At 37.4% G+C, this 17,190-nt stretch overlaps 2 protein-coding genes across 44 annotated transcripts in view; one reads left to right on the top strand and one right to left on the bottom strand.

The window, feature by feature from the left end:
* Window positions 1–4,685, top strand: part of LOC106869538 (tyrosine-protein phosphatase non-receptor type 4) — a 379,747-nt gene extending 375,062 nt beyond the window's left edge. For all 27 annotated transcript variants that reach the window (XR_016243461.1, XR_016243462.1, XR_016243460.1 and 24 more), the window contains one exon: window positions 2,118–4,685. Coding sequence is in view for 20 of the 27 variants with exons in the window: in XM_089358827.1 (XP_089214953.1) it covers window positions 2,118–2,155 (38 nt within the window). In the remaining 7 variants the exon portion in view is untranslated. The remainder of the gene's footprint in view (window positions 1–2,117) is intronic.
* A 725-nt stretch (window positions 4,686–5,410) lies between these two features.
* LOC106869540 (DNA (cytosine-5)-methyltransferase 3B) overlaps window positions 5,411–17,190 on the bottom strand; it is a 72,042-nt gene continuing 60,262 nt past the window's right edge. For 15 of the 17 annotated variants that reach the window (XM_089358842.1, XM_089358836.1, XM_089358833.1 and 12 more), the window contains 8 exons: window positions 16,622–16,703; window positions 14,993–15,138; window positions 13,965–14,058; window positions 10,877–11,022; window positions 9,619–9,704; window positions 9,021–9,096; window positions 8,608–8,729; window positions 5,411–5,758 (listed from right to left, as the gene is read on the bottom strand). In XM_089358842.1, coding sequence (XP_089214968.1) covers window positions 5,614–5,758; window positions 8,608–8,729; window positions 9,021–9,096; window positions 9,619–9,704; window positions 10,877–11,022; window positions 13,965–14,058; window positions 14,993–15,138; window positions 16,622–16,703 — 897 coding nt within the window. In that variant the 3' untranslated portion in view covers window positions 5,411–5,613. Of the gene's footprint in view, window positions 5,776–8,607; window positions 8,730–9,020; window positions 9,097–9,618; window positions 9,705–10,876; window positions 11,023–13,964; window positions 14,059–14,992; window positions 15,139–16,621; window positions 16,704–17,190 lie in introns of all 17 variants that reach the window. The other 2 variants (XM_089358844.1, XM_089358845.1) reach the window with 1 other exon arrangement.

The raw sequence follows: 17,190 nt of genomic DNA, 5'->3' as shown, positions 1-17,190 counted from the left end.
TTTTGAATGTTCAAACCTAACAATTGTGAACATTAATAGTTTTGATAATAATTTAGCCTACCTTTTTTTTTTTTTTTTTTTTGTATGGCCTTGTAATGAAATGGTTAGAAATTAAACTTAAACACCAAGTCGGCCCCATTTTTTGCTTTTAAAAATTCTATTTACTTTTTAAATTATCTGAATTAAAAAAATAAAACTCTTATTAAATTTGTGAACGGAGTGGTTTTCTTGATGAAATTCCAATTATTTTCAGTATTTAGATGTTAGCCCAATCTTCAATTTTCACTAAATCCTCAACAGCTTCAAAACACCATTTTCCCCTTTCTAGAATCTGCTTGTGCTCTTAATAGAATCATTATTATTATGTCTTATTCTTATCTTCACACACACACAGTCATTGAGATATTTAAATCAGTCATGTTTCTCCCCTTGCATTATGGAACACCACCCTTTATCCTCTCTACTACTTATGTTTGCCCATCACTCTCCCCTGTGGCTAGGCCCTAACACATCTCCAACACCATTTATTTCTGTCTCTTCTAACTTTCCCTTTTCTCTCCTTTCTGTCCCTACTGGGCTAGCCAACTATCCCCTCCATAATAAGGCAACTCTCTCATCTCTCTATTATACACTCACCTCTCATCTGGCTCTCAGCCACTTCTTCTCTCAGCTCAGAGGCTTTAATCTTGAAAGCACCAAGTATACTCTGTAAAGTGGTTGGCATTAGGAAGGGCATCCAGCCATAAAAACCATGGTGCAGCTCTCTGGTTTGCCAGCTTCTATCAAACTGTCATGCCTGGAAAACAGGCGTTAAATGATGATATCTGAGAAAATGAGATGCTGTCATTTGAACATCACTGACTTAATGGACCGAAGCCAATTCCAAGTAATTTCATTCATTAACGGCAGGCATTCTTTATTCCTTGCTTTACAATTCCTATTTCAAACATGTGATAATGAACAACAACATTTAATACAGCAATTTCAGATTCTTTGCCAAACTTCCTAATGCTCAGCTGTGAAGGTCAGCTGCTGCTTGTTTCACAGCCACATGGAATGGGTACCACTGTACAACACCTTAGGCAAGTGCCTTCTATCATAGCAAGAAGCTAGTAAGACATATATATACTTATACATACAATGGGCTTCTTACAGTTTCTGTTTATCAAATTTCACTCACAAGGCACTGGTTGGCCCATAATTATTAGAAGACACTATGAGGTCTAGAAGCAAAATATACAGCCATGTGCAAATATGTGTATCTTTTGTTGAAAACTGATGCTATTCAAAGTCCATCACAGCTGCTTTTTATCACTTTCATCTTTAGAGATGCAGTAAACATTGAAAGCTTGCAGCAATGCTATTATTTGTAATTTATGAATAAAGAAAAATTTAAAATGAAGATGTTTAATAATTTTACAGCTGAAAGATTTCAGCTGTAAAATCATGAAATTTTTTCAATCTAGTTTTATCTATTGCCAGTGTTATGCATAGATTCTGTGCTATTTTTCATAAATCCTGCTTTCATGTAATATTGCAGGCTCAATGTAGACATATATATATTTCATTTTTGTATGTGGTTTGCAAGAGTCTTTATGTGAATTTGTGTGTTGGAGCAATGTTTTATTGTGTCTGGAGAGAGTCATTCTCTTATTAATTTAACACACCGATTTCCATACATACATACACAAACATGTGAATGCATGCACATGCATGCAAAAATCCCCCGCAATTCTGATAACGGACAGATAACGGCTATTGAAAAGGTTTGCAACAAAAATTTTAGTAAAAATAAATGAGTAGAAATCAGTGTGTTAAATTAATAAAAGAGAATGACTCTCCCCAGACACAATAAAATATATCTGATAGAGATCACTTCTTATTTAGTAAAATATTCTTAAGAGAACTTTAAAAAAAAAAAAAAACTTTTGTTACTTTTTACCCTGTGCAATCTTTCAGATGACAACACTTGAATCCCATAATTTGGAATAGCAACACAATGAATCATCAGCTTCTAACTAATAAAGTTTACATATTCTTAACACTTTTTCTTCTGTTTGTACGTGATATGTATATTTTAAAGTACAATTAATATGTGTGCAATTTGTCTATTTCAGAGACAGTCGTCCAACCCCTTGATGATTATCAACGATGACCTGATGATATCTCTGCTGACTGCTCTCATGGACCTAGGACAGGGCTGGCCACAGATAATGAAGAAATGAAGCTTTTGGTGCTTCCATTTGTTAGACTGACTAACATGAAGAAAACAAGCTTTTTTTTTTTAAATAGAGGAAAGAAAATGCAACATTATATATATATATATATATATAAAAAAATCAACCAGCTATATTGAAGACAGCGACTTTTTCCAACGTTAATGTAGCTGTTGTGGCAGCAATCTTGGTCACATAGCTGATTGATTCCTGAAAACTTTTGCCAAGAGTTTAGTGTTTCTTCAAAGTAGCCATTGATACATTTCATAAAGTTGTGCTACTGGAATTATCTTTGCTGGCACTGGCCACCCTTACCATGATGATACCCACCTACCTACCCAGTTAACTCCTGCTCCACTCACACCCTTTATGCTGCAGCCAATGCCATCACAACCTTCCTCTCCTCTTCTTCCTCTCCCAAATGAAATACAACGATACCAATACCCTTACCTGTCAATGAATGGCTATGCGGAACATGTTGACTGATCTCTGATTAACCTTAATTTCCATTCACCACTGTGACCAGCAACCAATCCTTTATATACTCATCCTCTAATCACTGTGATTTGCAGTTGTTCATTTATTTAGCCACTAACAACCTGTTGCACACTAACTGGAGTGGGGGGGCTCTGTCTACCATTGTTAGCTACAAGCAAGTTCATAACAGTTTTAAGGACTGATATAGACAATTTGGTTTATTTTAATTTGTTTTGAAAATAAGCTGCAAATCCCAGCCAATTGAGAAGAATTAGGAATGGAAAACATGCAGTAAAGGCTATTTAGTTTATTGGACTTAGTTAAGCTTGCCTTTTAGCTTTTGATTTCTGATGCTTGCATGTCTGGGGATAACAAGAAGTTGCCCTTTAATTTGGATACGTCTAGCTGAGAAACCATAAGATTGTGTCTGAAAAATATAGATATATGACTGTGTGTGTGTTTGCTTGAAAGCGTTGAGATGAGTTACTCTCTTTCAAATTGTTTTTATAATAGTTTTTCAACACAATGCTCGTGTGTGTGTGTGTGTGATAAAATGTCAGTTTAACACATTTCAATCTCTCCCTTTGTGAATTCAAGAGTATTTACATTTATATATCTTTTATACTGTAATCAACCCTTTACCTCTTCTTTCTGCCCCTCTTATTTAACCTTATTTTCCTTTCTCTAACAAACTTCTTTTTTTTTTCTTTCACCCTTTGAAAATTCGAAAGCCCAAATCACAGTAAAAACAGCTTATTTTACCTCTCCATAAATTTGAAAGTAATTGTCCTTTGTGTAAGTGTGTGTAAATATGTATTTTCAAGCCAAATATCAAATGATTCGTTACAGCCTTATCATGCTGATTCTACTCAAGAATTATGTTAAGGCTACAACTACAAGAGTCTGTCGAGTGCTCAGCTAAGCCAGATCCACTTTTTTCCTGCCTTGTCTCATAGCTAGTGCAATGTTCATAGTTGCATTACAAGTTGCTTGCTCTAGTATTCAGGAGGCCCCCTTTGTTTAATTATGTTAGTAATTGATATAAAATGCAGTGAAATGTCTATTTGGTTGTGCAGCTATAGACTCACATAAGATAGTAAGTTTACACTTAAGTTTTTTTTATATTATCATGCCAATATTTTTCAATGCATGTCACTGCTTTTGAATTTTTTATGGTGCAAATGCTGTGAAAATGGGTTCCAACCATATCATTGCAGTATTTCTCTCTGTCTCTCGCTGAGTTAAAATATTCAACTTGTTTCAGTTTGTCAGCAGAAAAATATATTTGTTTAAACATTTCTTCTTCATATCCAATACCTGCTACCATGAAGAAATCAACCAGAAATATTACTTTATTGAAAAATAAATCTCAGTGGTTCATAGAGGTTTGAGATTCTTTGTTATAGTAAAGGAAGGGTTCTGTAATTTTACAGTTTCCATTGAGTTTCATTTATTTTAAATAAACCCATTGTTGAAATTACTCGATACCCAATGCCTCAGAAATTTGCTGTCACTTAGTAATTGTTTCTCCCAACCATTTCTTTCATTCCTCAGACAATCGCTACAGTAATGACTATTCTCCCCTGCCACCATAATTATTATTATTATTATTATTATTATTGGCAAACTGCAGCTGATTCCAAGCAAATAAATTAAGAAGCTGATTGGACCCAACAAACTCCTAATGTCTCCTCATTCAACCCCACCCCTTTGTGTAAGACAGTTTTTAATCAATGTAAATAGTGTAACATTCTATTTTCATTGCATATATTTTTTTTTCTCGTGCCATATCCCCCCCCACCCATGATATGTCTGCATGGCCATTAAGTGTCATCAGCTAGGAGCCAATCTCCACAATCTGTGTAGAATTTATTTAATGGGATTCATGGAAAATATAAGATTTACTTTAGACATATAAATGTCTTTTTTTTTTTTTTTTTTTTTTTTTTTGTACACAAGATAGTAAATATATTTAACAAATTACTTCCCAAATTTTCTTTTGTCACTTATTTTCACTACAGCTTCACTAATCATCGGCTTCATCTTTCTATGTTTTTTTATCTGCAGAATTACTTTTTCAGATTCTGACATGTCTTCTTTCACAACACATAAAGTACAGAGATACAGGCCAGATTTATAAAAATATCCAACAAATTAATGATAATGATCTCATGTTTTGTTGCTGGTAATCCGATGGAGCAGAGTGGCAGGTAATTGGAACTTCTGGCTAATTTTAAATGATATTTTTCTGGAGACCAAGTAATATAGTCGGCATCTTTTGACTTTTTCTTTTTTAACGAACGATAGAATCAAACAGAGGCTTTCTTTGTTTGGAACAGCCTTATGATAATAGATGTACCATTTCCAGTAAGTTAGGCAAAGGTTTCAAAAAAGGATCTGCTGATATTAATATCATATCTTACTTAGCAATGCAACAAACAAACAAACATCCACTTCTTCAGAGTTGGTTTACTTTATTCAAGGAAATGCATTTCACTTGCATCTGTCTTATAAGGACTTCTGCTCTCTTCTAAATAAGATAATCTTACTAAACATCTTTGGTAGTGAAGCCCACTACTGGACAGAGACAGTAACATACGCATACACATGTTTGTACAATTCCTCACAAACACTGGGAGTTGATAGATAAACATGCTTATACCAATCAACTTACCTGGGTCTGCAAATAATTATATATAGAATGACAGAGACATCAGGAGGATGAAGGTATATTTAATTCGAATAAGAAAATACAGATCTAGAAATAATTTCCATAGACTTATTAGAGTAAGCCAAAAAATAGTACTCTTTTAGAAGAAAATAATAAACCTGGGGTGATGCAAATGACATTTTAAAACGTGCACACAGTGACACTAATTGTTTTTTTTATTCTTGCATAATGATGTTTGTTTTACTTACATTAAGTAGCAGTGTGGAATAATTTTGTCAATGGAGATAACAGGAACTTAATTACTGGAACACTCCAAGCTCTTCCAAGGAGCCGTTGTCGACGGCTGTGATTAAGATTTCGTACATCAGTATAATGTGTAGGAAAACCAAAGATTCTGAAATAAGATACAAACTTTAAAGAGAGGAAATGTGGAATATTTATCTGTTTTTCCCCTAAAAAAAAAAAAAAAAAAACAACATTTGCAGGCATAAGCTGTGCCACAAGTTAGAATTTACCATAGCAGTTTGAAATATCAATTATTGACTTGAAAAATATTCCTAAGAAAGTATTGTTATGCTTTTGGAAATCATTTTATAAACTTTCATTACAAACCACAGCATGGAAGCAGATTATTGCTTCCGCTCATCAAAGAGTAACATAGGGAAGCCCCCCACCCCACCCCGGCCCATCAGGAGATGCTCAAAATATCTGGCAGTGTCGGCTATAGCCTAGTCACCTGTATTGTTAACCAGGTGATACACGAAGGAGTCATAACCAATGACTGGTGTAGCAGCACCATAGTTAACTGCTACAAAGGTAAAGGTGACGCTTTAGATACAAATAATTACAGAGGTATCAAGTTGTTAGATCAGGTAATGAAAGCCACGGAGAGGGTCATAGCCCAACTAATTAGGGAGAGAGTCAGTTTACATGAGATGCAGTTTATGTTCGTTCCGGGGAAAAGCACCACCGATGCTATATTTCTAGTAAAACAGCTGCAGAAGAAATACCTAGCCAAGGATAAACCTCTGTACCTGGCTTTCGTTGACATGGAGAAAGCCTTTGACAGGGTCCCCCGATCCCTTATCTGGTGGTCAATGAGGAAACTAGGGATAGAAGAATGGTTAGTGAGAGCTGTGCGAGCCATGTACAGAGACGCTGTTAGTAAGGTGAGGGTTGGCAATGAGTACAGTGAAGAACTCCGGGTAGAGGTAGGGGTCCACCAAGGTTCTGTCCTCAGCCCCCTCCTATTTATCATAGTCCTCCAGGCTATAACAGAGGAATTCAAGACAGGATGCCCCTGGGAGCTCCTCTATGCTGTTGACCTTGCACTAATTGCTGAGTCACTATCAGAACTAGAAGAGAAGTTTCAGCTGTGGAAGCAAGGACTAGAATCGAAGGGCCTTAGAGTCAGCCTAGCTAAAACCAAAGTCCTAATAAGTAGGAAGGTAGACAAAACACAAAACCCTTTAGGTAGATGGCCCTGCTCGATCTGTAGAAAAGGCGTAGGCAGAAACTCTATAAGATGCACCAAGTGCAGCAATATCAAAGGAAGTTAGTTTTTGTATGTAGCAGATGTTCAAGAGCAATAAACACTGTGAATGTGAAGAAAACTAGAAGTAGTTGATAACTTCTGCTACCTAGGTGACCAAGTTAGTAGTGGGGGAGGGTGCGCTGAAAGTGTAGCTGCTAGAATAAGAATAGCCTGGGCAAAGTTCAGAGAGCTCTTACCTCTGCTGGTGACATAGGGTCTCTCTCTCAGAGTAAAAGGCAGACTGTATGACGCATGTGTACGAACAGCCATGCTTCATGACAGTGAAACATGGGCCGTGACTGTTGAAGACATGCGTAAGCTCGCAAGGAATGAAGCCAGTATGCTCCGATGGATGTGTAATGTCAGTGTGCATACTGGACAGAGTGTAAGTACCTTGAGAGAAAAGTTGAGCCTAAGAAGCATCAGTTGTGGTGTGCAAGAGAGTCGATTGCGCTGGTATGGTCATGTGGCGAGAATGGATGAGGATAGCTGTGTGAAAAAGTGCCACTCCCTAGCAATTGAGGGAACCTGTGGAAGAGGTAGGCGCAGGAAGACCTGGGATGAGGTGATGAGGCACGACCTTCGAAAATTGGGCCCCACTGAGGCGATGACTTCTGACCGAGACCTCTGTGCATGAGAAGACCCGGCAAGCCAAGTGAGACCTAAATCCAAGGCCTCTGCCAGAGGTGTAGCCAGCCCAGTTATGCGTACCTTCCTTCATTGGACACAAAACGCCACTTGCGAAGACCTGTTGAGGCAAGTCAAATCGAAATCGAAATCGAACTAAATTCGACGACTGGCGCCCATGCCAACATCGTCTCCTCCAATGGACACGAAACTCAGCTTGCGAAGACCTCTTGGGGCAAGTGAAAGCGAAATCGTGATAGCACCTGTGCCCAGCGTCGCCTTCCTGGCACTTGTGCCAGTAGCACGTGTAAAGACATTCGAGTGAGATCGTGCCAGTGCCGCTGAACTGGCTCCTGTGCAGGTGGCACGTAAAATACACCATTTTGAGCGTGGCCGTTGCCAGTACCACCTGACTGGCCTTCGTGTCGGTGGCACGTAAAAGCACCCACTACACTCTCAGAGTGGTTGGCGTTAGGAAGGGCATCCAGCTGTAGAAACTCTGCCAGATCAGATTGGAGCCTGGTGTAGCCACCTGGTCCACCAAGTCCTCAGTCAAATCGTCCAACCCATGCTAGCATGGAAAGCGGACGTTAAACGATGATGATGTTCTCTTTATAACAAAAGTAGATTTAAGATTAGTGTGAAATTTTTTTTATCAATGACCAGAGATTATCAGAAAAAATGTCATTTCAAAATTGCTACCAAAGTATAACAAGCAGTCAGGATTGATAGGGCAAAAGGTTATTTGCCACATTGCAAAACTGCTAACTATTAGCTTTAGTTGGTGGGGGGGGGAGGGGGGAGGATAATGTAATCCAATTCGATCAGATGATCCCAGCTGAAATATCTTTGATTATGGAGCTAGGCAACTACCTTTTTTAATTACACCTTTAACTGAACAGGTGAAATAAGAATGCTGTCTGAAGTCAATTACTCTTATTTTCACCCTTGTGTCCTTTATGCCATATTTTTTTTCCCCTTAGGTTTAAAGAGAATGTAGTTCTTTCCTGCAGGTTCAGGATGCTAAGAACGAAAATATTTGTAGAAATTTATTTCACCATTAATAAGCCGAAAAGACTTACTTTTCCAATTCTGTGATCCAAATAGCATCTTCTTCCCCATCCATTTCAACTGGCAAAATATTTTCATTTTTTCCCTGTCTCAGTGAGTTACTTCTCGTTGTCACTGTCCGTAGCTGTTTCACCTGATGACAAAAATACATTGATATTTTACAATGCCTAAATGATGTATTAGTCTTCCTTAGTCAATGGATTGGAGCCATGCTGCAGCACCACAAACATATCAACAGTATATATATATATATATATTTCCATTCTAGTATTTAGTTAATGAATCAATATTTATTAACTAGCTAATTAGCATTGTTGAGACAATACTGCATCTACTGTTGTTTCAAACCTACATATATGATAAGTTGTGAAGCATACTTCTCAAGACAGCTATTGTCGAGGTATAGAAAATATAACCAACTTACTCTAGCCTTTCTGTTGCAGTTTGGTGAAAGAATTTTATCTAAGTAAAGAGAATCATCTTCAGTTGTTGGCTGTGAACTGGAAGAAAATGTTTTACATTAAATAAATAATTATTGAAGAAGTCTTTAAATGATGAACTGACACTAAACATACAGATCAGACATTGTGAATTTTATACTTTTGGTTTAGTTTGAATTGAGCTGGCCAGTATTGAGTTCTATTACTTTAGCATTACTGCAGTTTTCATCTCTATATAAGATATCGTAAGCAAGTCAATATGATGGAATTTATTACAAATTACTCTTCATTTATACATCAGAATATATAAAATGTCAGAACACAAACAATCATTTGTGACTAAATTGCCAAATTATTTTATTCTTCTGCTGGGAATACTGAAAAAAAATAGTATTCACTATAAGTGATAGATCTATTTAATAATGATAGAATTATTATAGCTAAGACATTTGTATCAAATATAGTCATCAAATTATTTCTGACTAGTAATACCTCCTATTTACTCAATCTACTTCAATTTCATTTGCTACAATAAAAATTATAAGATTATGCAGTTATTTCAAAATTGAATGTCAACCTTACCTGTATATAGTTGGTAAGTTACCCCAGAAATACCTGGGCCTGTGTTGTGCTGAGAAAAACTTTGCATCCCAGAGAGCAGGTTTGCACTACAAGTAAATCATGAAATGACTCAAACATCTTGAAAACTTTCGACTGTAAATCTTGTGAATGCACCAACACCACTGAATATATGTTATAAAAATTCAGAGAACCATCATCATCATCATCGTCGTCGTTTAACGTCCGCTTTCCATGCTAGCATGGGTTGGATGATTTGACTGAGGACTGGTGGAGCCCGAAGGCTACACCAGGCTCCAATTTTATTTGGCAGAGATTCTACAGCTGGATGCCCTTCCTAACGCCAACCACTCCGAGAGTGTAGTAGGTGCTTTTACGTGTCACCCGCACAAAGACCAGTCAGGCGATACTGGCAACAGCCACGTTCAAAATGGTGTATTTTACGTGCCACCCGCACAAGAGCCAGTCCAGGGGCACTGGCAACGATCTCGCTTGAAAGTCCTTACACATGCTGCGAGCACAAGTGCCAGAAAGGCGACGCTGGGCACAGGTGCCATCCCGATTTCGCTTTCGCTTACCCCAATAAGTCTTCACAAGCTGAGTTTCGTGTCCAATGAAGGAGGCGATGTTGGCATGGGTGCAAGTCATCGAATTTAACTTGATTTCGATTTCACTTGCCTCAACAGGTCTTCGCAAGCAGAGTTTAGTGTCCAATGAAGGAAAGGTACTCATGTCTAACAAGGCCAGCAATTTTGAGAAAAATACCCACAAGACATTGTGTCAGTTCACTGCTCTGTCTAACATTCTAAATGTAAGTTTATCCTGTTTATGGTTTCATACATAATTACCAAAATCTTTCGAAAATGATTATCATGGATGAACAGACATCTAGATAGAAAGATGTTAACTTTTCTCTTAAAACCTCACTTGGAACTAGCACATATGAATACCTTCATTTTTATCAAATAAGCATAGTTTGTAACTAATTAATGCATTATTCTATCACTCAACGCCCTTGAAGGAACAATAAAGAAATCGTTATTTTCATGTTCAATATGTATTTTTTCTGAAACCATTCAAAGACTTTTATCATCTGCAAAACAATTCCAAGTCAACAAAATTTAATTTATACCATTATGTAAAACAAAAGTACATGCTATATTTTACTTCAAATTTATAACTGGTTGGATTAGAATCCAATGTAACTACCATATGAAAACAGATAATTAATCAATATTGTAATTTAGAAATTAGTACTTACACCTAGGAATCTGGAGATTATATTTTTGTAACTGGTTTTCATTGCAGCAACATTTTCGTAAAGCCAAAAGACATGTCGGTCTTTGCACAACCTTTGAACAATTGACAGGATCCGACAAAACTCAAAGAATAAAATACCTGTGCCCTCTGGAAAGAGAATATTTTGACTGAATATAAATATCTGTTTGTTTATAAAATTAGAGAGATGCAGAAAAATACATTTTAACTTTATTAATATATGTTGGAGCTTAAAATACACCCCTACATATTTCAAATAGATTTAAATTGGCTCCATAAAACAACTTCTTATATACTGACATGAATGTGGTCATTTTGGAGAACAACTTGTTTAAACATCACTATATATGATGAGAACATTTTAATATAGAGGAATTGTATACATTATCCAACTAAAATGCATGTAAAACAGAATTTATTCACTAACTTCAAAAGCCTTCATAATACTGGAAATAGTCTCATCACCATTTAATGCCCCATGTTCCATGGCAGTTTAGAAAGGCCAGTTTGAAACAGAACTGACAAGCTGCAATATCATCTTAGCTATAGTTTCTATTGCTGGATGCCCTAAACGATAAATAAGGGGCTATGAGAGGATATTGAGAATGATAACAGATGAGAAAAGTATTTAAAATGTAGTAGAGCGGAGATAGAGAACAGTGGATAAAGGTAGAAAAAGGGGGTGATTGGCTGAAATAATATGGGCAGAGATGATGAGGGAAGGAATCTGATAATGTGCTGATACTGCTCTCAACTGAGAAGTATTGGGATGTAATTACATTTCATAATAGTAGGACGACAAATGGGAACACTTGTTTTGTCTGGAATAATTGAGAATAGAAATAAGAAGAAATGATCACAAGTTTTTGACTCATCAAAAAGATTGTGATTTTAAGAAAAATACTTTTTACATCCTTCACAAGTTTTTAATAGAAACATCACTTTCATTATCAGACACAAACTATCCAATTCTACAGCACACACAGTTACGTTTGTTGCATATTTCATTTTGCTTTATCATACAATATAAGTGGGGGAAAGAAAAACTGATGAGTACAGATATCACGCAAAAAAATTGTTTAAGGTATGAATGGGTGACTTCAGAAGAGTGTGGATCTTAATAAGTAGGAAAGCAGACAAACCACAAATCCCTTCAGGTAGATGGCCTTGCTCGATCTGTAGACAAAGGCAAAGGTAGAAATTACATAAAATATATGCAGAGTAGGCTATGGATACATAAGAGGTGCAGCAATATCTCCATCAAATGCCAGGGGGCGTACCTAAAAGTAGTTGATAGCTTCTGTTATTTTAGGTGACCAAGTCAATAGTGGAGGTGGGTGTTCTGAGAGTGTAGCTGCTAGAATAAGAATAGGCTGGGCAAAGTTCAGAGAGCTCCTGGTTGGCATGAAAGGGCCTCTCACTCAGAGTGAAAGGTAGAGTGTACGATGCCTGTGTGTTAACAGCTGTACTACACAGCAGTGAAACATGGGCTGTGACTGCACAGGACATGCGTAGACTTGAAAGAAATGAAGCTAGTATGCTCTGCTGGATGTGTAATGTCAGTGTGCATACATGACAGAGTGTAAGCATCCTGAGAGAAAAGTTGGACATAAGAGGCATCAGATGTGGTGTGCAAGAGGGACGATTGTGCTGGTATGGTCCAGTGATGCATGGGAGTCATACCCAATGACTGGTGCAGCAGCATCATAGTCAACTGCTACAAAGGTAAAGGGGACATCTTAGAAATAATTACAGCGGTACCAAATTATTAGATCAGATGAAAGTTACAGCGAGGGTCTTAGCTCAACTAATTAGGAAGAGAGTCTAGATGAGATGCAGTTTGGTTTTGTACCAGCCAAAGAAGCTTCCCTAGAAGCTCCTCTATGCTGATGACCTTGTTCTTAGAGCCAAATCACTTCCAGAACTAGAGAAGAAATTTCAGATGTGGAAGCAAGGTCTAGAATCAAAGGGCCTTACAGTTAATTTAGCAAAGACCAAAGTCTTAGTAAATAGGAAAACAGACAAATCACAGATCCCTTCAGGGAAATGGCTCTGCTTAATTTGTAGGAAAGGCATACACAGAAACTCCATAAGATGTACCTGGTGCAAGCTATGGACACACAAGAGGTGCAATGATAAAAGAGGAAGGTTAACAGGGAAAATAGTTTGTGTATGTACAAGTACAATAAACACTAGGAATGTACAGAAAATAAGACACCATCAAATGCCTGGGGGATACCTATAAGTAGTTGATAGCTTCCATTATCAAGGTAACCAAGTCAGTAGTGCAGATGGATGCTCCGAGAGTGTAGATGCTAAAATAAGAATAAGCTGAGCAAAGTTCAAAGAGCTTCTACTTCTGTTGGTAACAAACAGCCTCTCCCTCAGAATGAAAGGCAGATTGTATGATGCATGTGTGCAAACAGCTGTGCTCCACAGTAGTGAAACATGGGCTGTAACTGCAGAGAACATTGAAAAGCTTGAAAGAAATGAAGCCAGTATGTTTCACTGGATCTGCAATATCAGTGAGCAAGTACAACAGCATAAATGTCGAGAGGCATTAGATGTGGTGTGCAAGAGAGATGAATGCACTGGTATTGTCATTTGATGCACATGGATGAGGACAGCTGTGTAAAGAAGTGCCGAGCTCTAACTGTGGAGGAAACCTGTCGAAGAGGTAGACCCAGGAAGACACGAGATGAGGTGGTGAAGCACGATCTTTGAATGTTGGTCACAACAGAAGGGATGACAAGTAACCGAGACCTTTGGTGACATACTGTGCTTGAGAGAACTTGTCAAACCAAGTGAAATTGTAGTCATGTAAATGGCACCCATGCTGGTGGCACATAAAAAGTAAGTAGTCGTTGGCATTAGGAAGGGCATCCAGCTGTAGAAACCAGACTGGAACCTGGTGCAGCCCTCTGGTTTACCAGTTCCAGTCAAACCATCTAATCCACGCCAGTATGGAAAGCAGACATTAAATGATGATGATGATTATGTGTGTGTGCAATCACGTACATACTGGCTTGGTACTTAACAATAGCAATGTATATAGAGTATGTAAACTGTACCTTCAGAAAATCCTTTGCGAGCAGGATTAACCAAAGACAAATCATTACAAGGAGATCCACCTATGACCAAATCCAAAGGACACAGTTCTGACAGCTGAATCAAGGAGAAAAGAAAAATATATAATTAAGTCTTAAATGTTCTGAAATTTGTTTTGATATTCAAATGCTAACATAATCAGTCTTTTAATTCTGCCACACAAAACACTACAAATATTATTGGACCTGTTGTCCTACTCACAGACATCTCCATCACATAAGAATATGACACAGCATTTCTCTGAAATTAATTCTTCTACAGATCTTGAGTTTTCTTTGCAGGTATTTAATTCTTGGTTTCTGTAGTACTGAGTGGATGAGAGACAATGCTTTAATAGAATGCAAGTCTACCACAGAGTTTAACTAAGTGAACTGAGGCTGACAATACTTTGTTATCTGACAACAGAAGAAACTTACTTTCAAGTTTTTTTTTTAAAAACTACAAATAATAAATTTTAATTTTAAATCTAACAATTTATATCTTATGAAATATCTTTCTTATCTCAACTTTTTGTGAAAGCCAAATCAAAACCAAAGCAGAGCTGTTCATTTACAGGAGAATGTTAACATCAGCAGCCATCTAGACTTTCAACATGCACAAAATATTTGTTTTCTTAATACTTTATCGTTGATTGGACAAGTATAAATTTCATTTTAAATTATGGCACAAGGCCAGTAATTCTGGGGAAGGAGATAAGTCAATTACATTGACCCCAAAAGGATGAAAGATGAAGTTAACCTCAGCAGAATTTGAACTTAGAATGCAAAGACAGATGAAATGTTGCTAAGCATTTTGCCTGATGTTTCTGCCAGCTCACCACCTTGGCCAAGCATTAATTTGACCAAATAAAACATCTGGAACTGAATCACCTGGTTCTACCATATTTGATATGGTATTTTTCTAAATACTTTCAACAAAAAAAAAAAAAAAAAAAAAAAAAAAAAAAAAAAGAAAATCACTAATAAAACAAGAAGCTTGGACTGCAAGTTACCTTTACTTCTGTAAGTTCAGTTATGTCACCAATTTCTTTGATGCTCTGGCCATAAGTAAACCGTTTTACAATCAGAGCATCAGCATCAACTTCGCTAGAGAAATACTCCTTGATGGTAAGTCCAAGCTGATCAAGGGCGACCTTACCTGGAAAACAAGATAATGAAAATTGTTTCACATTCTTCTGACATGTTTTAATAGAATATTACATCATGCAATGTTGAGATAAAGAGGTACACACACACACGTATACTAGGGATGTCAGAAAGTAATAAGTTCAGATCAGCATAAAACATCCATTCAAAATATAGTTGCCATCATCAGCAACAACAGTTTCCCCACTTCAAAATTAGTTTTCTGATTCCCTGTGCAAAAAAACATCAAGTTTTTCTGAAATGGAAAATGTTTGAAATACCATATCTCTACTGAATGTAACTGTTTTTTATCATCATTGTTTAACGTTCGTTTTCGATGCTGGCATGGGTTGGACGGATTGACTGACGTCTGGAGAGCCAGTGGCTGCACGAGGCCCCTATCTGATCTGGCAGAGTTTCTACAGCTGGATGGCCTCCCTAATGCCAACCACTCCGAGAGTGTAATGGGTGCTTTTTATGCGCCACTGGCACAAGAGCCAGTCAGCCGGGCCTGGCATCAATCACATTTGGATGGTGCTTTTTACATGCCACCAGCACAGGAGCCAATCAACCTTTAGCATTTCCAAACATACAGGATGTTCAGGCTAAATGTGACAATTTATATAAAAGGAAAGGAAAACAAATGTGTTTAAAATATCAACTAGATTATGGCTGGGAGATAAGATTATTCAAAGTAACTGCCCTCAGCTTCTACCGTGGCCTCAAGACAGCTGTGGTACATGATGCATATGTTCCTCACTATGTCCCAGGGGAGATCTTTGAACAACTCCTTGATCTTGACTATCAGGTCAGTCTTGGTGTTGCAGACAGAGTGGTTGGTGTTTTTTCTCAACTGCACCCCACATGTAGTAATCTATGGGATTACAAACGTGGGGGGAGGGGGATTAGGGGCTGGCAAAGTCATGGAAATTCTCCAACTCTTTATGGAATCCTGTTGCTATACATATGGCCTTCCAGCAGCAAACCTCTCCAGCCAGTGTTTGACTGCAGTCTCCAGCAGCTTCACACAGCCAGCTGAATTGAGTCTAAGGTCTTGTTCAAAAGAGTTGGGTGGCACGATATCACTGGAGACACACTCAAGCACCAGCACAGTTTGAGGAAACTGGCGTCCAATGGTCATGTCTTACATCCTTTACAGTGTTTACATGGCATTTTGATTCCCCGCATGAATCATGATACAGCTAACTCTTTTCCAATATGCTCATGGCTTCCAGTCCTCTATGTCAGCTAACTTTAGTCTTTATGCCCTCTAATACCGTTGTGACTCTTCACTAATACATCAAGCTGTTTTTGAAAAAAAAAAGGAGACATAAAATCGTCAAATTTAGCCTGAACATCCTGTGCAGCAGTATGTGTTTCCCTCGTACATCTTACACTGTTGCTATTAAATAACTAGGAAGTAAATTTCTCCAGCATGCAGCCATGCCTTGCTGGCATGATATGAATAACTGCTGAAAATTTAGGATGTATATTACCTGTTCCAATACCATCAAATAATGACAATACTCGAATTGGGGGCCTTTCAGGACACTTGGTAAGGTAAGACAAATTGGGTTCCTGAAAGGCAGAAAAAAAAAACCCATTAGAAATGGAAAAGGGGCCATGAATTTTTTTAATTTCAAAAAAATAAAAAGCCTAAGCACATTATATACAGACATAATTTCATTATTGCTTGTCTGAGTTCACTGTTGGCCACTTGACTATTTTCAGCAAACTTCACTCTGTTGCAAGCATTCAGACCAGAGAATCAACTATTCTACCCTTTATACTAACAGTCTAGGTAATAAATGTGTCCTTAAAATATTGGAAAATGAAGTAACGTACGCACATCAAATGAAAAGGGAATCCATCTAAAAACTACTCAAAGTAAATATCAAAAACAGAAAAATCCTGCTAAAGTATGATTACAGAAGAAGAACTAGCTAAAAAGTAAACACAACACACTATATATATATATATATATATATATATATGTGCAGGAGTGGCTGTGTGGTAAGTAGCTTGCTTACCAACCACATGGTTCTGAGTTCAGTCCCACTGCGTG

This window comes from Octopus bimaculoides, chromosome 10 (assembly GCF_046866305.1).
Source record: "Octopus bimaculoides isolate indiv1 chromosome 10, ASM4686630v1, whole genome shotgun sequence".
Taxonomy (NCBI): Eukaryota; Metazoa; Mollusca; class Cephalopoda; order Octopoda; family Octopodidae; genus Octopus; species Octopus bimaculoides.
This window is presented reverse-complemented; position numbering and strand designations above follow the sequence as displayed.